Genomic DNA, 21,026 nt, shown 5'->3' with positions numbered 1-21,026 from the left:
CTCCTCACTGCCATGCAGCCGGAGTGAGTTCCACAGCCACGGACCTGATAGTGGGGGAAGCCGCTGTGCTCAGCCAGCCTGGGCACCAGTGATGAGATCCTGTAGATGTCATTGAGAAGACTTTCCACCATATCATAGAAGCCATCATTTGCGCCAGGGTCCAAGGAGGGACGAAATACCAAATCTGGGATCACCAAATCCAGCTGCACCTCAAACAGGGGAGTGAGCCCTGCCTTGGGATCTGGTAGGAAAGAATGCAGATGCCAGGATCTTTTACAAAGGGAGAAAAGTGACCTTGAGCCACCACTAACATCCCACCACAAGATGCACACATGCCCCACAGGAACACCAGGAAGGTGTTATCGCAGACACCGACTCAACAGGTTCAGTGACATTGCATCTGCACACAACATGGAGGAGATGCTGGCAAACTAGCAGATGTTCTGGTACCCACAGGAGATACTGGAGAACAGAGGAGACACAAGTGATTTCAGGACTGGAAAAAATGCTGTGAAGGAAAGCCTTAAAGAGACCAGGCTCTTCAGCTAATCAAAAGGGAGTCTGAGAGCTGAACAATTACAGCGCGTAAGTACTTGCAGAGGAGAAAAACAACAGGCACCAAGAGGCTCTTTAATTTAGTGCAGAAAGGCATGAAAAAGACCCAGCAACTGGAAACTGAAGCCAAATGCAAATATGAAATTATGTGCATGCTTTCAACAAGATGGTGAAGAACCGGATGCAACTCTCCAGCTCAGCGTGTCTCCACATCCAGGAGGGAAGTGTTCCTGCAGAGGTGTTTTAGCTGGACACCAGCTGCTCTCAGCAGAGCCAGCGAACCTCCATGGTAGCCTTAGGCAGAAGGTCTGATTTAGTGACTCCTGAACCTATCTCATCTCTTCACTGGACTAATGCTCAGGGCTGAGTTTTTTCTTTCATGCCTTTCGTCAGCAGAACTGGCTCTTGAGACTCTCCACAAATGAAAGACTGTGTCACCTTGCTGCTTTCTGCATGGGAGGGCAGGAGGTGGCTGATGCCCAAGCACAGACTTGGGATGATGCCTCAATTATTTTGTCTGTCCATTAATCCCTGCAAATGGTGCACTGTTGGCTCTGTCCCTCCCCCGAAGCAATGCCTTGCTCCAGCGCCTGGGGATGGAGTCACCCTCCCAGCCTGGAGGCTCCCCCAGCACTTCTGTGTAGACAGCACAAGAGGCACCACAGCAAGCCAGGAATTAAAAAGCAACTCTTAGGCATGAGGGAGAGCCCAAACCAGAAACTTCCCTTTGGTGAGAGTAAAGTAGCCACCATGACCAGGGGAGAGGATCCAGCAGTCACCTGTGTTTTCCAGGAGGTACTTGAGTGAGCACTCAATGGCAGTGAAGAATCCATCCAGGACTATCTCATCCACATAATCCACATAGGCCTTCCAGACGTCAGATGCTGGGTCTGCAAGTAAGAGGCACTGGTTTTCCTGGAAAAAAAAGAAGACGTCTTCAAATACAGAAATAAAGTAGGGCTGCATCTGTCCTACAAGAGAGCTGCCCACAGCTAAGGACATGGGTACCAGCCTCATGGAGGGATGGGAAAGCAGACAGACGGATGTTGCTGCTGGAGGAACAGCCACCATTTCCTTCTGTCAAGGGCTGCTTCATCATCTGAAACAACTCAAAATAATTGCAAGGTAAAAATGGAGCGTAGAAGAGGCTCAGCAGCTCTGCAACAAGTTCTGCTCCCTCTTCTCCAAGGACATGGGGCTCAAGAATGCTTTGCACCCCTGGGGCAGGGAGCACTCAGTGATCTGAAAGGCTCATCCCAATGCATGAAGACCCAGTCCTGATGGCCCGTATGATGTTACCTTGAGTGGATGAGGCCTTCAAGGTGGACTGCTTACACCTCTGCCCTACAAATGGTCATCTCAAGAAGAGAGAACTTTTAAAATCGAGAAAGGATTTTAAATAAACCATGTGAAAACAGACAAAGATTGGGATCAGAAGACAAAGGGTTGGCTAACCACCTCCCTCCTCAGCTCATGGTGTTCCCTTCCTCCAGGCAAGCTCCCAGTCAGGAAATTCAGGGTTTTATCTGTCACAGTAGTGACCCATCCTTCCTGGGTTTCCTCTTTCCACCCCCACAAGGCCAGGCTGTGTACCTGCTCCCTGCACCTCCCAGCAGCCTCCCAGGCTCTGCTGTGATCCTGTCCCCTGCCTTGCTATGCCCTCCAAGTGCTCCTTCTCCTAAGCCTGCCAGGGGCTCTCAGCACACGCATGGTCTCAAAAAAAATAAGGTCCAACTTGCAGCGAGCAGAAGTCAACGCACACAGACTGTTGCTGGGGCGTTGATGTTGGCAGCATTTCATGTACGGGGGCACAGGAGAGGGTGCCATTCCCAGTGCTGACATGGCAGCTTGGCACACATGAAGTAGAGCAGCACTGCCAGTTGGGCTTGAGCCAACCCGAAGTTGCTGCTCCCCAACTTCACACATCATAGCTGGGTGCTTAAAACTCTCAACAGAGCATGCCAGGGCTCTGGCCCCATGCAGATTCACCCTGGCAACATGTTGCTGTCATGAGAGAAAGGAGAACTTCATAGGAATGAACTCTGTGCGAATGTCCATCTGAAAGGACCACCCTCTCTTCACCATTCCCTGTCCTTGTATTTGATAATGTCGCCTCCCGTTGTCACTGGTGTTTTACTGAGCCTTTACTCCAGAGGTCTCATCCTGACGAAAGAAGGGCAACGAAAGCCAGCATCTAGCTGTCCTGCCTTTGCCTGTTGGTGTCCATACCCAAATCCTCACTGTGCTTCTCAGCAGCCTCAAGACTGACCCATCCCCAGGAAGATTTGAACAACCAAGGGAAGCCCAGCAGACCAGCTCTCAGCCCCTCTGCTGCTGCTCCTCCAGGTTTGACCAGCACAGCAGGACAGAGGCATGGGGACACCCCATTTTGGGCTATGGTGCCTTTCCATCCCCAGGACTTTCATATTGCTTTGCAGTTGGTCCTGGCCCTGTGAGCAGCATTGGCAATGCCACCACACCAGTGGTGCCAGCCCTCCTGCTGTGACCACAACCCCATATTCTCCTTGGCCAATCTAGGAAGAGCCCTGGTCTTTTGGGTGGCAGCTGGAGGTGGCTGAGCCTGTTACAGCTGTGGCATGGGCACACATGGTACAACATGGGCATGGTAAACTCCTCACCATGGGTTCAGTGTGGAGAGCAGGGGTTTAGAGGTCTAGGACTGACTGCAGACAGCAAGGTAAGGTGAACAACAAGAGCTCAGTGTCCCGCAGAGGGACAGCTGATTCTCTGCAGAGACCAAGGCCAGATGGTGACCCTCAGGAGAGGGCTGGATCTAAAATCCATCTCTCTGCAGGCCAACGTGCTGTCCCTGGCATGTGTAACACCTCGCTCCAGGCAGGTGAGGAACAGAGCGTTAGGCTTTCTCTTGGCCTGCAAAGAGGACTCTGAGCTCTGGCAAAGCTGCTGGAAAGCACCGAGATTTCGGACAGCAGCTTTTCTCCTGCCACTCAGCTTTTCCCTGGATTGCCAGCGTCACCTCCCGCGCTCACAGAGGGACAACACGTCTGAAACAGAAGGGTCAGCCACAGCCAGCTGCCCCTCTCTTTTCAGATAAATATTTCAGAGGGGGATTTTGGCTCTGAGCAGGCTCCCAAAGCCTGATGCACGACTCCCCTCTAGTGGCCCCGCACCTGCCAGGACTGGGAGCCAGACTGCTCTGCTGCGGGGCAGCTGCCCCAGCTCCTGTCCCAAACTGGGGACCCAGCGCTGCCCAGCCAGCACACAGCCACACCAGCTCACTCATCAAAGCTATCGTTAATTAACACTGGGTAAGATTTTCAAATTAGTTAAGGGAGTTAATTTTAAGGTGAAACAGCTCTGGGCATTTTCACCTGAGTGGAGTTACCTATGAAGAGTCAACAAACCCCTGCGGATGGTCCCCCCTCACCTTCACCAGCGAATGAATCCTCTGCCCTGACTCTCTGACGAGGCTGTAACGCTTTTCCAGATGGTCCTGACAGTCCTCCAGGCTTAGCAGTGATTCCCTTTTACAATCTTTCCTCTCAAATACAGGCGACAGCCACGATCGCACAATGGTCTGGATCTCCTCAACATTGCTTTTGGCTTTCTGTATCCTCCGCTCGAGGTCACGGACACCATCCATCACCATGGAGATGTGATCCCAGGCACCTGGTAAAAAATGAGATGATTGACTACTTCTTTTCAGAGCTGCTGGGCCAAGAACCTGTGCATCCTCTTTAAGACCAGCCTCTGACTTTTTCCCCGTGGTCTCATGTATTTCTCACCCACCATTAACGCAGGACACTTACCACCTCAACCAAGCAGAGCTACTTCTAGCTCCCTCCTACCCCAGGAGGCCATAGTACAGCCACAGCTCTGCTCTCTGCCAGGAGTACCACCACCATGGGGATGTCTGACTATTCCCACTTCCCTCTACCCAGGGTTATCTCCCACTGACTGCTACAGGAGCGAGCAGCATGCGGAGGATGAGTACAACAGGCTGAGCGTCCCTACCACCACCACTAGAGCAGGGACCCATAGCCCTGGCACACGGGCTGTGCCAGCCCCAGGTACCAGCCAGGGCTGCGTTTAGAGGTAGAAAACTTCAGGGTTCCCCTGCAGGAAAATCCCTTCATCTTTATTGTGCAATGGAGAAAGAGTTTTCCAGCATGAGGACTTCTGCTTTGCGTGTTCCCAAGGGAGGACACTTGTTCCTGTTCATACCACTAGCCTCATGACAGAAATATATATTCCACCTGTGAGCAGCTTCCTTTCACCAAGAGGAAACAAATTGTCTTCCTCTACTCTGCTTTGCAGTTAAAACTGATCAAGCAAGAACACTGGTTAAATCACCCCAAAGTCACGCTGCACAAAACCACCTCCAGCTGCAGTATTTCATCCTTCTGGAAAAGATAACGAGGTAGCCCTGGCTCTCATGGGGACAAGTCCATCCCAGTGCCAGACGGCTGGGCCAAGGGTTCCCACTCCCTGCACAGCTGGGTGAGAAAGCCGTGCCTTGGGGACACAGGCACGCAGCCACACAACGGGTCAGCTGGGCTGGCACAGTGGGGCCAGCGCAGGCAGTGAGCAGAGGCTTCAACTCCAGCCTTGCCAGATCTTGCAAACCCAAATCTTGCCATGTCCTTGGCCGTGCTGCTTACAGGGCAGCCTCTCCTCCCCAAAAGCCCAGGCTGAACCGGAAGGGAGCACGATCCTGTCCACAACCCCAGCAGATCACGGGAACGTGGAAAGGAGGAGGCAGGCTAGGGGATGCTCCTCATCTCCCCTGTGCTGGCTCTGCTGGGGAGTCTCTTGCCCTGCCGGGAACTGCAGCTGGGAACCAAGTGACAGAGACTGGGCCCATGGGGGAAGCTGATGAGACCCAAGCATATGTGCTTTCCCCCAACCACAGAGCTAGCTCACCCTCCATCTTCCAGTTCAGTATTTCTTCTGCCTCTTTCAGCCTCAAGTCAATATCCCGCAGCTGCTCCTCTATCAGAGGGTATTCGACCTCCAGGACTGTCTTCAGGACCTTGTTGTATCTGTTCACCATCAGCTCCAAGTTTGCCACCATCTGCCGGTACGATTCCTTGGAGGAATAGATTTCTTCTGCCGTCGGTGGGATGGCTCCCATCTGGCTGCCAGACAGGTAGCTCACCTCCCTCAGCACCGAAACCAGCTGGAGAAACAAGGCCGAGAGTTGAACATGGGACAGTCCTCCCCATTAACCTGGCAGACAGTCTCCAGGCAGTTCTGAGCATCTTAGGGCTTTTGTGATGTTTTATTCACGAAGCAGCATGCTCTTAAAATGGCCTGGACACCTTCTAGTCCATACCATCTGTCTCCCATTGATCTTTGCCTCTGGTTTTATTCCCAGTCAAAGACAGCTCTGTTAGCTACCCAGCCAGCAAACTCTACGTAGCCTCTAAAAGCCATGATGATCTCTGGTCCTCGCAGCTATCCTCATCAATAGAGTCTGTCAGCAATACCATGCCTGCAAGTGGAGCTTAGCAATTATCTAAGTGAAGGACGTCAGGCAGTCCTCAGTATGGAAAGGTGAGAAGTCCAGGGCATGCTCTGGAAAGGTGGGTGGAGGAGGATTGGGTGGGAGGAAAGGAAAAACGAGGGGACTGAGGGAGCAAGAGGGCAAGCGAGACAGAACCAAGCTCCCCTCCCTTTTTTGCACTGGAATGTCTGGGACATCCCCACCCTGGGGTCAAACGTGTCTCCCCTTCTTTCACTATCCTCCATGGAAAGTGATCTCTGGAAGACTCTTCCATGTTGAAAGTTTGCAAATACATCCTCCCTCTAGGCAAAATGAGGTGCTCCTATCTATTCCAGAGGGCAGGAAGGGGCTGCTAAGCAGGCACTTGAGGACATCAGGCAGTCCCCACTATGGAAAGCTGAGAAGAGCAGCGCAAGAGCACTCGAAGACTGGAGCTGAGAACAGGCATGCCCAGCACATCACAGGAACCAAACCCTGTCACCAGGGTAAAGGATGGAAAACATCTCCTGGGGCCATTTGGCTCCCACCTTAGCAAGGAGCTTCCAAGGAGATGGGCAAATCCTTTGACTGAGGGCCAAGCTTGAATGAGCTCTGAAACCTAAGCACTTTAACAGCAGCATGGCTCAGGGAACAGGGGAAGTTTTTGATGCCAACATTTCCCAGGTCCCTGAGACTCAACACCTCCCCAGCAAATGGCATTTTTACAGCTGACAGACTCTGGCCCCCGCCAGGCCCCAGAAGCTTTCAATCCATCTATGCACACTGCTGGCTTGGACCCCTGCTTCTGCTTTGGGCGAGGTGGATTGTCAGTCCTCCCTGTGCTGGAGACAGGCTTTAGGGGAGCTCTAGGGCACAGAGAAAAGATCTTAAATCTATTGTAAGCCTCATGCATCGCAGTAAAGGAAATCCAACAGCCACCACATCAGAAAAACAAAACAAAACTTTCCTGGGTTTTTCATAGCCTTTCAGGAAGCTCAGATTTCAGGTACATAACATGACCCTACCTCTGTAGACGATGCCCCAACACTCCCCAAACTAGCATCAAATCTGGTCTGGAGATGCTGACACCAGTTAAACACCTGGCTACTCAGGGAATTTCTGCCACTGGCTTTAACTAGAATTTTCTCTGCTTAAACTGTAATCCTGATATTTTATCAGGAGATAGAGCCCATAAAGAGAATGGTAAATTCATATTACTCGTCACAGAAGGGGTTCCACAGACCTCAGCACAACAGATCTAGTACCAGTCCCACCAGAACCCCCGCACATGGTGGGGTGCAGCTTGGAGACATGCCCGCAGGCAGGCAGCAAAGCTAACTGGCAGAAGTTTTTACCTGAGGATCAAAATTGACTGTGATCAGTTTGCTTTCTGGATCTTGCCGGAGGAGCGGTTGAGTAAGGTTGTACTGTGATTTTTCAGAGACTGTCTGGGACCAGTCTACATAGAGCTTTTCCTGATACCTGCCAGGAAAAAATAAAACACTCACCATGGAGCTACCAAGCCAGCAGACCATGGCACATAACCAAATGAAAGCCAAGTCCAGTTCTGAAGACTGAAGAACATGAAAGAATATTAGAAACCCATCTATGCAACCTCCATAAACAACATACCTTCAAACACAAACACCCAAAAGCCAGTAACAGCATCAAGTCAGGTGGGCAAAGATCTCTTCTAGTCAGCCCAGGTTTTCCACCACAGCAGCTTCTACGTCCAGCAGAAGTTTGTTTCAACATTTCTGTTAGGCTGCATGGCTCCCATTCCTCCCATGCAAACTTCTCATTTCAGGACGTCACAGAAAGGCCGTGGTATACAGCAACAGGGTTTCTGCTTCTCTTTCATCAGAAAACTCCCTCTGGCTTAAAAAGGGACATTCCCAAGCCCTGTGCTCGCAAACATGCTGGAAGGTGGCTTAGAGGAGGAGAACATTTTTTCATATAGTTACAGCCTTGCCTGAGTCACCACTTACCTGTCGAGCAGCTGGACCATTTCCTCATACTTCTCTATCACCCTTCTTCCTTCAGCAGAGTCCAGGCAGCTGGTAGCAAAGCAGACAAGCTCAGTGTTACGTTTAGCTCTGTCAGGCTGTAGTCTTTATTCACCCCTTCCCAAGCTCACCCACCAGTTCGCAGGCAGCCTCTACCTGACTGGGGACCTTGGATTTCACCCCCGCCACGAAAAATCACCCCCAATGAAAAATCATTTCGCTGCACAAAGGCTACCCAAGCCCCAGTGCACTCCTTCTTGGGTGTTTGCACGGCAACTTGCAAAAATGGGAACCACATGCTTGGGGGGGAAGAAGGGCTCAGAGCTGCTGGAGGAAGTTTCACGCTCCGTATCTGCACAGAGCATGGCAACCTCCACTTGCCAGCCAGCACTTTCGAAGATCAAAGAGGCTCGGAAGGAAGCAGCACGTGGCTCCTGCTAGATGCAGCTCTTTGTGGTGCCAAATTTGTGCCTCTCAAACCACAGGGGTAGGGAAGAGCAAAGGCACCCCAGGGTGCAGGAGGCAGAGCCCTGGCCATGCTGCTGGGCTGTACAACTGCCTCCAAACCCAGGGAGGCAGCCAGGCACAGTGATTCTTACAAGGCCACCTTTTCCCCACTGTTTCATCTACAATATTTCCTGCTGTATTCAGCGCTGGTGCAGCCTCACCTTGATTACTGTGTGCAGTTCTGGGCCCCACAATTTATGCAGGGCGTGAAGGGCCTTGAATGTGTTCAGAGGAGGGGAACAAAGTTGGTGGAAGGACTGGAAGGAACATCCTGTGAGGAGCGCCTGAGAACATTGGGTTTGTGTAGTTTGAGGGAAAGGAAGCTGAGGGGCGAACTCCCTGCTCTCTACAGCTTTCTGAGGAGGGGACGTGGAAAGGGAGGTGCTGAGCTCTTCTCCCTGGGATCCAGGGTCAGGACGTGGGAATGGTTCAAAGCTGCGCCAGGGGAGGTTTAGACTGGACGTGAGGAAGCATTTCTTTACCGAGAGGGTGGTCAAACACTGGAACAGGTTGCCTAGAGAGGTGGTCAATGCCCCAAGCCTGTCAGTGTTTGAGAGGCGTTTGGACAACGATCTTAACAACTGACTTCAGCTTTTGGTGAGCCCTGAAGTGGTCAGGCAGATGGACCAGATGATTGTTGTAGGTCCCTTCCATCTGAAATAGCCTATTCTATTCTATTCTAACATTCAAGCCTTCCTGAAAATGGTTATTGATTTTGGAGGACATTTTGACAAAACCTGAATTAACTTAAACAAAACTTAGGAAAGGAAGCGCCTGAGCAGTCACCTCTGGGCAAGTGCTGATCAAACTCCCTAGAAGTAAACAAGTCCCCTGAGCAAACTCCAGCAAAACCATCTTCGCTTTTCCCTTCTAATCCTTTTTCCCTTTCAAGTTGCACGTAGGAAACAGCATCACGTCACCCCTGCTGCAGGGCATGTTGATTAACTGCTCTAAACAGAGGAAAGAAAATCAACTCAAAATGCAGACCTGGGTCCTCCTTCATGGTTTACACAATTTGCCATTCAGATTCAAACCAGACATGGTAACTTGGGCTCTGTGCTGGGAACGGTCCAAGAGCCTGTTTCATTGCACTGATGTCTTTACTGTTGCAGAATATCTGCACTTAAGGACACTTAATGGCAATGCACCGTGAGAGAAAGCTACAAATATTGCACAGTGATAGAGATGGCTTATTTTTGTCAAGCACATAAAAAAAGTGGCTCCATTTACTCAGAATCCCATCCAGCACAAGTAAAACTACCCCTGTGAGCTACAAGGTGTAGACCCTGGAGCACCTTCAGCTGTCCTAAGTCCAACCTTGCTTTGCTTACAGGGCTTTTAAATGCTCACACGGTGCCATGAGGAGTGGCAGCTGCGAGTGTGGGGTCACACTTCTCCAAGACCACCCACAATCGCAAGTGTTCAGGTGATAAATATTCCAGCACCAGCTTCTTTCCTTGATCTTGGGAGATTGCTCCTTTGTTTAATGCTGAGCAAGTTGTCTCCTGCCAGTGCCCAGCCAAGTCCTCATCTGCTCACCAACCTGGAAACTCAGCTCCATCGATTCATCTTAGAAAAGTCCAGTCCAGCACCTCTCTGCCCTTCACAGCTCAGAAAATGCCAGAAGCAGGGCTTGCAGCTGAGGCCTGGGCTGCTCCCAAGGAGGTCCTGGAGCACATACTGAGTGGGACCGCAGTGGGAAAGCTTCCAACACCTCTTTTGTTTGCAACCTAGGACTATGTCTGAAAGCTGAATAACCCATGTACTATCCCACTGTGCCTCTTAACCACTTCAAAACCAATCCAGTTAATGAGTTTCTTAAAAAAATGATCACAGTGAAGCTGAAAAGCACCAGGGCAATAACTTCACACCTCTTTGACTAAGAATTATTCCAGCTATAACCATTGGATAATGTTCAACACAGAAAGAAAATCACATTGATTAGAGAAAAGATATCAAGACGGTTATAAAGTAACTTAGCTGGAACAGACACGCACAGATGTGTGATGTGCCTCAAGTGGCCAAATGGCACCTGGATTCGTGCTCGCAGCTCCCGAGCCCAGCCCAGCGCTCCTGCTACCGGTGGCATGTTCTTGTGCACAGGGGGGGATCCTGGGAGGGCACATTAAAACAGCGTTTGACCAAACTCTGTGCTTGTAGTCCCCAAGACACACCTACAGAAACTCATCTGAGCAAAACTGCTCTGATTTCCCAGCTTCCTTCCTTAAATCCAAGCATCTGCTACACTGATGTAGGTCTGTGACCAGGGCAAGTCTCCCAGTGCCTCTGGACCTTGAATCAGGACCTGAGATCGAAGGAGAAGCCTGACACCTGTTAGAAACAGTGCTGAGAAAGAGGCATCATTTGCCTGGGATGCATTCCCTGCTCCCCACAAACACTGATGTAGGGATTTCTGACCAGGAGCTAGTTCTGACCATCTTATCTAACACCCACAGAACAACATCCTGCAAATTCACAGCCAGCGATGGACCTGTCCTCCATGAGTCTCTCCATTCCCCTTTGTTAACCTGCACTAGTTCCAGCTGCCTCTTCTGGACTTGCCTGGTTCCAGCAGTCTTTCTGAGGCAAGTAAACAAGTTGCTGTTCAAAAAGACACTCCAATTCTCATAATCTGATAGGATTCTACCCATTTCCCTGCTGTGCCGATGTTCTTGGGAAATAATAAACCTGTACAAGGCTGATTAAACCCTTGGTTACGAAGTCCCATTTGCACACTTTGCATTTACAGCTTTACAAGGGAAATGCAATAAATTCATATCGGGGAGCACATGAGCAGGTTTGCAAGTCCCAGGAGTGTCTGAGGTACAACACAAGCGTGGAGAGAAATCCCTTGTCACAGCCTTGCTAGGGGAAATGCTCAGCAAGCGTCTTCATTCCCAGTCACATATCACGTATACACACTTAAAAACCGGTATTTTTCCCCTCAACAAATTATTTGCTTTAATATTAGAACAGAGTTTTCCCAGGCATTTCCATTTCCGCTAGGAGTTATACAGGCTGAAAATGTTTGCAATTTGAAAAGTTTTGGGTTCCTTAGAAAAAGCAAATTATTTTCCCCCAAAAATTAATCTAAATCCAATTTTCTGTAAAATCAGTTTTATTCAGCACGTTCTACCCACCGAGCTCCAGCTCTGCCTGGATGTGCCTGGAGTAGATCAGCCTAGCATGGTCCAAGGCACTGTTGAACATGCTGATGAGGACAGGGTATTTGTCAGCAGCATCTACAGCAATCAGTGGTCGCTCCAAAAGGCTCCCGAACATGTCCAGCAACTGTGGAGGTGAACAAGCAGGGAAAGAAAGGGGAAGAAAATTCACAACCCTGTCTTCTGCAGAGAGACCAACTGGGACCTCCTTCACTAGCCCAGCTGCTTCAATATTGTCTGCACCGATGGGCACTTTGGAAAGGGGAAATTTCTTTCCGTTACCCTGCTTTTCCACATAGTCCCTCCCTTTGTTAGAAAGTCTCTCACACCTTCTCTGAGGGTGAACCATATTCCAGCTGTCATTGTTCAAATGCTTTAAAATTTGCTGTTTTTTCAAAAACCTTACAAAGATAAATACTGTCACATTCTACAGTCTTTTCTGCAAACATGTACATTGAAGTTTTTCAGAAAATACCATTTACTATTTCTGCAAGATAGATTAATTGGTAAACAAAACAGCTTTGTTTCTAGAAAACCTCAGTTTCCAAAACTGAAATACATCCGTGTATTAACAACATTAACAAATTGATATTAACAATAATCACCTCGTTTGTAGTAGCAGCTCTCACCAGGAAATCCTAGAAAAATCATAATTTCCTCCAACTCACAGACAGAGACACAAGAAAAAACTCCTGGCATCTGAAAGCTTGACTTGAATAAATTTTGACAACTCTTTCTAAAACTGAACAAAGGTCCATTCTGTTTGCATCTTACTGGGAAGAGCAGAACTACTCCCAAAGCTTTCAGCAAACAGCCTGCTGCCAGCTCTGTGGCTTGACAGTTTGCGAGGGACCCACCAGCCCCAGCATCACTAACCAAGACCAGCCCAAAAGCCACAGCTCTCACTGTCCCACTGTCCCTTCCCACCAGCAAACACCAGCCCTGGGTGCCTGTAGCTACAGCACTGCCTGGGCTCCTCTGTGTGATTCTCACCAAGGCAAACTGTAGGCACCCTGAGCTCCCTTCTGCAAAAGAGAACGGATGGGATAGACAAACCTTGAAGGCGTGCTCCAGGTCTGAAGCATCGTCGAAAGCCTGGATGAAAACAGTGCCCAGCCGCCGGTCGATGTCTTCTACTTTCTGCTGGAAATCAAAGCTGTCTTGCTCAAATTCCTGCAGGAAGGCAAAACAGCGAGCTGTGAGGCTGCGAGATGGCACCGATAAAGAACCTGCTGCAACCTCCTGACCCAGAGATGTTTCCTCTTCCTGTTCACCATTAATTAAACCACTCCCCTGGCCAACCTTCAGCCATTGCAGCACTGCAGAGCCCCAGCGAGCCTGCGGACATTTCTGTACTGTCCCGCAGCTGAGATCATGGCCCTCCCCGATGGATCCTTTGGTCCTGAGGGCTTTCCACAGTCCAACGAGCACTAATTTCAACCTAGATCCATCCTCCTGGACGGATCCTTTGGTCCTGAGGGCTTTCCATAGTCCAGCGAGCACTAACTTCAGCCTAGATCCATCCTGGATGGATCCTTTGGTCCTGAGGGCCTTCCATAGTCCAATGAGCACTAACTTCAGCCTACAGGCAAGACGGATTATTTTTGCACCCCCTTGCCCCACGACTTGGCCTGAAGACTACATCAGTATCCAGAAAACCCACAGAAGCACCTGCTGAGTTCCATATCTAATCCATTTTCAAGCCAAAACAAGCCTGTCGATCTGATCGTGAGTTGGCTGTACGTGGGGCAACAATAAAGGCAGTTTCAAAACACTGGCACAGGTTGCCCAGAGAGGCTGTGGATTCTCCATCCTTGGACATATTCAGCCTTGGAGATATTGAACCTGCTGGTCACAGTCTTGCTCTAGCTGAGCCTGCTCTGAACAGGGGAGGTGGACTACGTGATCTCCAGAGGTCCTCTTCCAGCCTCCACTGTTTTGTGTTTCTGTACTTTCTGTCATCTTCTGGCACTATTTTTCTTGCTCCAGTTGTAACCAATCCTTTGAAGTTCAAGCACAAAATCTAGGTTTGTTTTCCTACAGGTAAAAGAGCCCAAATCAAAGACTGAACTTGGCAAACTGGAAAACTTCAGTCCTTCTGTCCTAGCTTGGACAAAGCCACTAAAAATCAGGCCATGCATCTCTTCTCTGAAAGGACAAAGCATATGGCAATAGCTTTTGCTATTATCACTGCTGAGCTCCAGCAGAACCAGATGACATTTTTTAGCTAAAAAAGAGGCTCTAGAACGTAACAGAGGGTGTAAAACTCCAGCACTGAAAGAACGAGCATGACTCAGAGTCACACAAAAGGCGATGGGGTCACTGAAACCAAGCCAGCTCCTGCAGAGCCACCATCACTGCTCTTTCTGAGCCCTGCTTGCTGAAGGAGGGGTGATATGGACCAAGCAGCTCTCCAGCAATATCCTCCCAGGCACCAGTGCGGACGTACCACTCACTGCACAGATGTACTGGGAACTAAAGGAAGCAAGTAGCCACCCATCACCACACCAGACAGGTCCCAACACCCAAAGGAAAGTCACACCAGCCCTGTGTACCACCGCCAGTCCAGCCACCCTTCACCCCAGCACAGCTCTTTCTGAAGAGAGCAAGACAGAAGCCTGCTGGAGGGAGGACTTTGCCCCGGGATTACCTTCCACTTGGATGTCTGCCACGCGTGGCTGCCCTATGGCAGTATGAGGCTGGAGCTCCTCACCACAGAGCTTCCCTACGGCCACTCCAGTTTTAGTACTCTCTCCTCTAGATGTGTCAACAGGCCTAACCACATCCTGCTCACCAGACACAGCAAACTGACCCCAGGGCAAACAGGACAAGCAGATGAAGAAATCAAAGATCCTCTGAGATCAGACACAACCATGGGTCATAGACCCTTCAGAAATGCCATTCCTACCCTTCCTTCACAGCTCACCCAGGCTGTGCTGCTCAATGCCAAAGCCAAGAGAGGAGTTTCTGAATAGCCAGTAAGGAGGCCCGTGGCATGTTTGCTTTGCCTGACTTGTACGACAGGTGCTGGTGTGAGCATCTGTGATCCGGATGGTCATTGAGCCATGACCCAGAGGGCTGGGAATATTCCTTTAATTAAAGCACTACTGACAACAAAATACAGCACCCTTGAATTCTAAGAGCACCAGATGCCATGTGTTCATCTACACAACAGCAAACACATCCCCAGAGATTACCTGAGCTGGCCCTCATCAGGCAAGCTAGGCACCAAGAGCAGGAAAGCAGAGAGTTGTGGATGTTGGTGCAGCTCACACACCCCAGCAAGCACCACGTACAGGGAAAGCTTGTGCAAAAGGCATGGACATCCAGGTTTCCCAGATGCATTGGTCTAAGGTCCTGAACTAGCAAGATACGCTAGATATAGACCTGCAAGAACCCCCAAATCTCTGCAGGAAAGGTCAGTGGCATCATGTTCCCTACAGTGACAGATCAGATCATAACAAAAGGAGGAAGGAGTTAGCAGGACTGCACAGGAGCCAGGGCTCCATCGCAGAGGAAACTCCTGCTTTAGAAGTGTGCACATGTTCCCGCAAGCTGGTCCCACCTACCGTGTTGGTCAGGTCAAGACAGTCATAGGTTCGCTCTGCAAACACCTTGTATGCCTCCTGGAATTCCTCATAGGTGTCCAGCACCTGCTGGCTCAGGGCCTTCCCTTTAATCCCGCTGAACTCGATCTTTTCCAGCTTCATCAGGTCCAAGGCAGTTACCAGGAGAGCCTTCAAAGTCAATGGAGGCACACACTGGTTAAGATGTTGACAAAAGAAGATGACAGTTGTCACAACTTTGAGGTGCATTTGCTGCCGTGCTGAAGGACCTCCCGCAAGCTGGTGCTCAAGCTGAGCGGCATGGATGGGAGGGGGGAGCCAGATCCTGCCTGTCCTGGGCATCAGAGCCTGCTCATATAACGTCCCTCCCCAGTGGGACCTGCTGCTGCCACCAGAAACTGCCAACTGTAAACCTGCTTTTAAAGGTATTTAGAGGGCAGATCCAAAGAAACACATGAGACCCTGATACATCATCCAGCTTAACTAAGAATCCCAGTTTCAGAGGTATTAACTACGAAAAGACCTCTAATATTTACAGGTACCTGAACTGTCCTGCTCAGTCAAATCTCCATGTGCCCAAGCGGGTATTACTCAGCCTGCCCAGCTGGCCCTCTCTGCTGAGATGGGGACATGGGTCCTTCCCTTCCCATCCTCTGCAGCCTGGCAGTGTCACCTCTCAGGAACACGTCCCACTCACCCAGCTATAGCAGCAGCACTGCCACCACCCCACCCCATCCATCTCTTTTGGTAGGGCTAAGCAAGTGCTGGCTGAACGTTCGCTGTCTCAGAGGACCAGGAGAAACCTGCTGATCTCAAGCACAGGAATGTAGTGGTGGCCATCCTGCTTGCACTGAGCTCAGGGGACAACCCCGAACACAGAGCTAAGCAGGTAGGGACCTTCGCCCCAACCAGGCAGCATTTATGCAGTGTCAGCGCCTCTCGGAGAGGGGCTGCCACATGGGCCACAGCCCAGGACATGGCCCACGGCCCAGAGCTTCCCACGCCATGCCAAGGCATCACCAGGCTTTGGTGCTGCCCCACGACGCTCCGGGCAGAGGCTGGGAGAGGCCGCACACTTACAGCTCCCGCCATGGTCAGGGCTACCAGGAACAGCTTCCAGCCAAGAGGACAACAGCCACAGGTCCCCGACAGCGAAGTGATCGCTGCTTTGAGAACCTCCCGCGTTTCTGAGAGGACAGAAGAGAGCCGCCCCGGCCAGGCAGGAGGTTTTACAGCAGACATGCACTGTGAAACAGCGAGATGAACGAGGGGAAAGGGACCCTCCCCTCTCCACGTGGTCGTGGGCTACCTGTGCACCAGTGGAATTGCAGCTTTTACAAAATTTCCAAAACAAATGCACACATGCTATTTTGTAAGAGCACAATCACTTTAACAAATACTTTGTTAGGCAAAACTAACGTGGAAATAACAGCTGCTCTTTGCTTTGTCTTACAAGGTTGCTTGAAATGCAAGGAGGAAGGGAAACGGAGACAGAGAGAGACACAGAAGCTTTCCTCATTAGCAAGCTGGTGTGCACTATGCTTTTAATTATTATTTTACAGCTCACTCCACAGGCCCTCCCTCTGACCGCATATACTGCCGCCCTTTTCTGTCCATGGAGGTGTGGGACAGCCATGGAAGGAGGACACAGGCACCAGCCAAAAAGAGCAGTGCTCTGCCACCACGGCAGTGCGTGTGCAACTCTAAACCTCCCTATTGGCTTTCCTTCTGTAGCCCATGTCCATAGTATACCCATAGTATCCAAGCAATTAGTGCTCCGGAGCCTTTGCAGAGTTACAATGCATAATTATTGTCACTAATCACAGAGTGTTAGGGGTTGGAAGGGACCTCTGGGGATCACCCAGTCCAACCCCCCTGCCAAAGGAGGGTCATCCAGAGCAGGCTGCACAGGACCTCGTCCAGGCAGGTCTTGAATATCTCCAGAGGAGAAATACCACTGCTGTTCTCACAGTGGCCTGCAGTTATTCCTGTGTCTACTTACATTCCTCTCTACACTGACCAGCATAATTTGGTTTACTGCTCACCGAACCCTATTCGAAACCATCATTATGAAGAGTTTTAAAACAGACATCAGTCATGATGGTTTTCATCATAGTTAATTACAGAATGCATAAAAATATACAGCCTGTTTAAAACAATAAAACCTTCTGTTCCACTGCAGAGAACAAGAAAGGGAGAAAAAACAACCCAGACCTTCCTTTGAACAGGCAAAAGCCGGCAGCTTGTACACTGCACATCCGATCCTACGCACTGGGAACGTGGCAATGATAAACAAAGAAATGAATTTCAGAAGTGCGTGGACAACAGATGAGCACGTGCAGTTGACCAAACGAGAGACAACAGGAATGTGCAGCGCCTGCACTCCTGCGGTCTCCAGACACAGACGCCCAACACGGAGAGCATGGAGAGCGCTTGTGTGCTCGGGGCTGTCCCCACACATCCCGACCTGCCCTCTGCAGAACAACATCCCCTCCAGCTCGAGGAGCCCTCGGCCACACTGGGAGCTCAGGGGTGACACCAGATGTCCCTGCCTCAGGGGACCACCTCACAGTAACAAGCCTTGGCAAACAGGGACACCCCTGAGCCACAGCACCCCACTTTGACAGACGATTAGGATATGAAGGGATGACTTGGTGAGGAACGTGTCCCCGTTCCTCCCCAGGCCCACGTGGCACAGTCAAGTGGTGCCCAGGCTCAAGGGGAGCACATGGCTTCTCCAAGGCGGGCAGGACCCAGCTCCAGGGTGTCTCTGATGGCAACAGCAGTACTGGGAGATTGCATTGCTTTATTTACAGCCATGCAAACCACAGCCCCCAGTAATCCCCCTTCCTTTGCCCCAACAGGAGCAAGGAGTCCAACAGCAACCCTTCCCAACCCCTAGGAACAAAAGACACACCTACCAACATGACCAGAAGGACACAACTATGTAGCTTACATATGCACCGAGCAGGACACGGTAAAACAAAGACATGGGAAAACAAGGTCCTAGACTTGCTGTAACAGAAGACCCAACAGCAAAAAGAGCAACCCCATCCCCTGGCATCAGGTGAAGCGACAGGAAGGAAAGATGCCAGCAAGTGAGTTCATGGCTACAGAGCTCTCCTGAAGGCTTGCAATGTTTTTCAAGACCAGAGTCTCACCTCCACCATCTCCAGTCTCTTCAGGAAGCTGTCCAACCTTGCAAACACCATCGTGGCATGGAAGCCCCACTCCCTCACTTCTTGGCCTGGTTCGTAATATGTGTGCAGTTTTTCCCTTCTCTCCTCAAATGCCCCTTTGAACGCGTTCAGGATGCCGAGCACCATTTGCACCTTGCCCAGGCTCTCTTCCATCTCCCCTTTCAGAAGGTCTTCTGGAGACAGGTACACCAGGGCCTGGAAGAGCAAAATCACACCTCAGAGGTCACTTTTGCCGTCACAGAAAATGGTGACATCTTGTGCTGAATATATTTGAACCCATCGCTGAAGTCAAACATCGCCTAAAGAATCACTTTGTCGGGGAAGGACAGGGGAAAGGAGGAGAGAGGGGACTTTCTTTAAAAAACTTCCCTTGGCCAATGCAGGCATCACAGCCACGCACCTGCTGAATGAGAAGGTTGCAGATTTCCTGGAGCAGCACTACTATCCGCACAGGCACGTTGTAGTGCTTGGAGGTGACCCAAATCAAACACACCACATGGAGCAGAGGGACCAGGAGAGGCTTCACCTCGCTGAAGTCAACCCTCTCGATGTCGTCCAAGTGTCGCTTGAGGGGCATCAGGTGCAGGTGAATGTCCTGAGCTTCAGTCAAAGCTGTGTTAAGAGATGGGAGAAGTGGTGAGATCCACCAAGCTGTGATGTGCTGGGTTAGGAGCTGGATGCTGACTTCACTTCACCGGATGGAAAAGGTGCTTGGGAAAACAAACAGTCCTGAAATGCAGAAAGCACACCCAACTACCTGTGTGCTGAAGATCACTCACCCCTGAGCATCACTCACCTACAGTAGTGACCAGAAGAGGAAATAAACGGACACGATGGCACGGGACAGGGAGCTGGGACAGGGCTTTCTGCAGCGGCTGAGTCCACATCTGCTAAATGAGTGGCAGGGAAGGTGCCCAGCAGCACCAAAAATACAGTGCTGCCATCGCTACAAGCGGGCTACAGGCCTGGCTATATCGCATCGCAGACCATATAGAATCACAGGTCTTGGCCTGAGCTCATTTTAGCTCAGGTTTGGCTATAGCAGCCCCTTGCCCAGTGGGCAGGTGACCACGGTCCCACTTGTCCTGGCTGTAACAGCAATCCTGTTAACAGCAAGGTGACTAACGTCTGGCTAGTTGAAAGCTTTAGCTAAGCTTTGTACAGCTGTGTGGCTTTTATCCTGGAGAAAAACCCCAGAGTACAAGCATTAATAAAACCAGGTGATCATCGTGCAATTAAACCTGTGGACCAACAAGAAGTGACAGAAGTGCTTGAATGCATTTAAAAATAACCCCAACACTAAGGCAGAAGAAAATCCCACTATCAACATCGCCCTCGCAGCGAGGAAGACAGACAACAGCCACACCACCACGTCAGCAGGGAGGGCACAACTCCAGGGAAAGAGGCAGAGACTTAAAAGCAGGTGCATACAAATCCGAACTGTGTTGTAACAGAAATCAACAATTATAGTCCAAATTACCCAATTAGGGTGAGTATTGCTGTAACCAGATTAAAACCAAGTATTTGTTGTATCTTGATTAGACCCTTAAAGCATTAATTAGTCTGACAACAAACCCTTGGCTCCTTACACAGGGGGTGTTTCTCTAGCCCATATAAATTGCACAGTGTAAAGTGTGACACAGATCCTTAACAGATTACAAGTTTCCACGTGAAGGGGTGAAGAACAGCATTATCTGTCAGCATGTACATAGCTAGCAAAGCCTGAATGGTTTTGTCGTGCCAGAGAGCAGCCAGGTTGAAGATGCACATGGAGGGTCAGCTGCGTTGGTCTACAGGGGACAGAGCAGCAGGACTACACTGACTTTCATGACTGAGGGGAATTCTCAGTGTTTCCTTTGGCTGGACTGAACTCCTCTAAGCAAAGCTCACCAGAAAAAAGATGATGCTTGATTCAAGAGCTGAACTTTTTAAGGCAGAATTTTGCTTCACCTACATGCAAAAAATAAGCCTTCCTTATAAGCCTTCTCACAAATAAACTAAAAAAAAGTATTTAATTCCCTAAACTGGGAAATGCAACTTTGTCATTTTTCTGCTCAAAGCTCTCTTGTCTTACTGCGTTGTGACAGACTGGCAAAATAAGGGAGAGGAGAAGGCAGATCTGCTGATGCACACCTCCACCTACAAGTCACCCACCCCACCAGCATCATTGCCTCACCTTACCTGATACGGTGGCCAGGAGAGCTGTGGGCTGGTCAGACCTTGCAAACCTGGGAGGCCGTCACTGGACGCGTGGGATGGGGGGGGCCATGCTCCCCCCAGTGCTGCAGCCCCATCACAGGGCCCAGACCCCCCCACCACACCGCTACGATGCAGGGCACAGAGCTCTGCCTCTGCCCAGCTCTGCTTGGGTCTGTGCACGACTGCAGGGCTCCTGCCTTCCTCCCGTGTGACACAGGTGACAACACCTGCCTGCTTTCATCAGAGGCCTTGAAATCCTCATGCTCAGAGGGTCCCATCCTGAAGTGAAAACTTTAGCAAGGAGGCTCGGGCTACAGTGGCCAACGCCTGCTAAATCACTGTCTAATAAAGTTCCGGGTAGT

The 21,026-nt window shown here is 50.4% G+C and overlaps 1 protein-coding gene across 1 annotated transcript in view; it reads right to left on the bottom strand.

The window, feature by feature from the left end:
• Positions 1 to 21,026, bottom strand: part of DNAH9 (dynein axonemal heavy chain 9) — a 200,534-nt gene that overhangs the window by 171,264 nt on the left and 8,244 nt on the right. The window contains exons 8-19 of the mRNA XM_075440716.1: positions 18,866 to 19,077; positions 18,427 to 18,660; positions 15,269 to 15,436; positions 12,756 to 12,872; positions 11,676 to 11,826; positions 10,533 to 10,647; positions 8,011 to 8,079; positions 7,378 to 7,504; positions 5,461 to 5,716; positions 3,965 to 4,206; positions 1,335 to 1,470; positions 45 to 241 (exon numbers count right to left, since the gene is read on the bottom strand). Of these exons, the coding sequence (XP_075296831.1) occupies positions 45 to 241; positions 1,335 to 1,470; positions 3,965 to 4,206; positions 5,461 to 5,716; positions 7,378 to 7,504; positions 8,011 to 8,079; positions 10,533 to 10,647; positions 11,676 to 11,826; positions 12,756 to 12,872; positions 15,269 to 15,436; positions 18,427 to 18,660; positions 18,866 to 19,077 (2,024 nt within the window). The remainder of the gene's footprint in view (positions 1 to 44; positions 242 to 1,334; positions 1,471 to 3,964; positions 4,207 to 5,460; positions 5,717 to 7,377; positions 7,505 to 8,010; positions 8,080 to 10,532; positions 10,648 to 11,675; positions 11,827 to 12,755; positions 12,873 to 15,268; positions 15,437 to 18,426; positions 18,661 to 18,865; positions 19,078 to 21,026) is intronic.

This window comes from Opisthocomus hoazin, chromosome 21 (genome assembly GCF_030867145.1).
Source record: "Opisthocomus hoazin isolate bOpiHoa1 chromosome 21, bOpiHoa1.hap1, whole genome shotgun sequence".
Taxonomy (NCBI): Eukaryota; Metazoa; Chordata; class Aves; order Opisthocomiformes; family Opisthocomidae; genus Opisthocomus; species Opisthocomus hoazin.
This window is presented reverse-complemented; position numbering and strand designations above follow the sequence as displayed.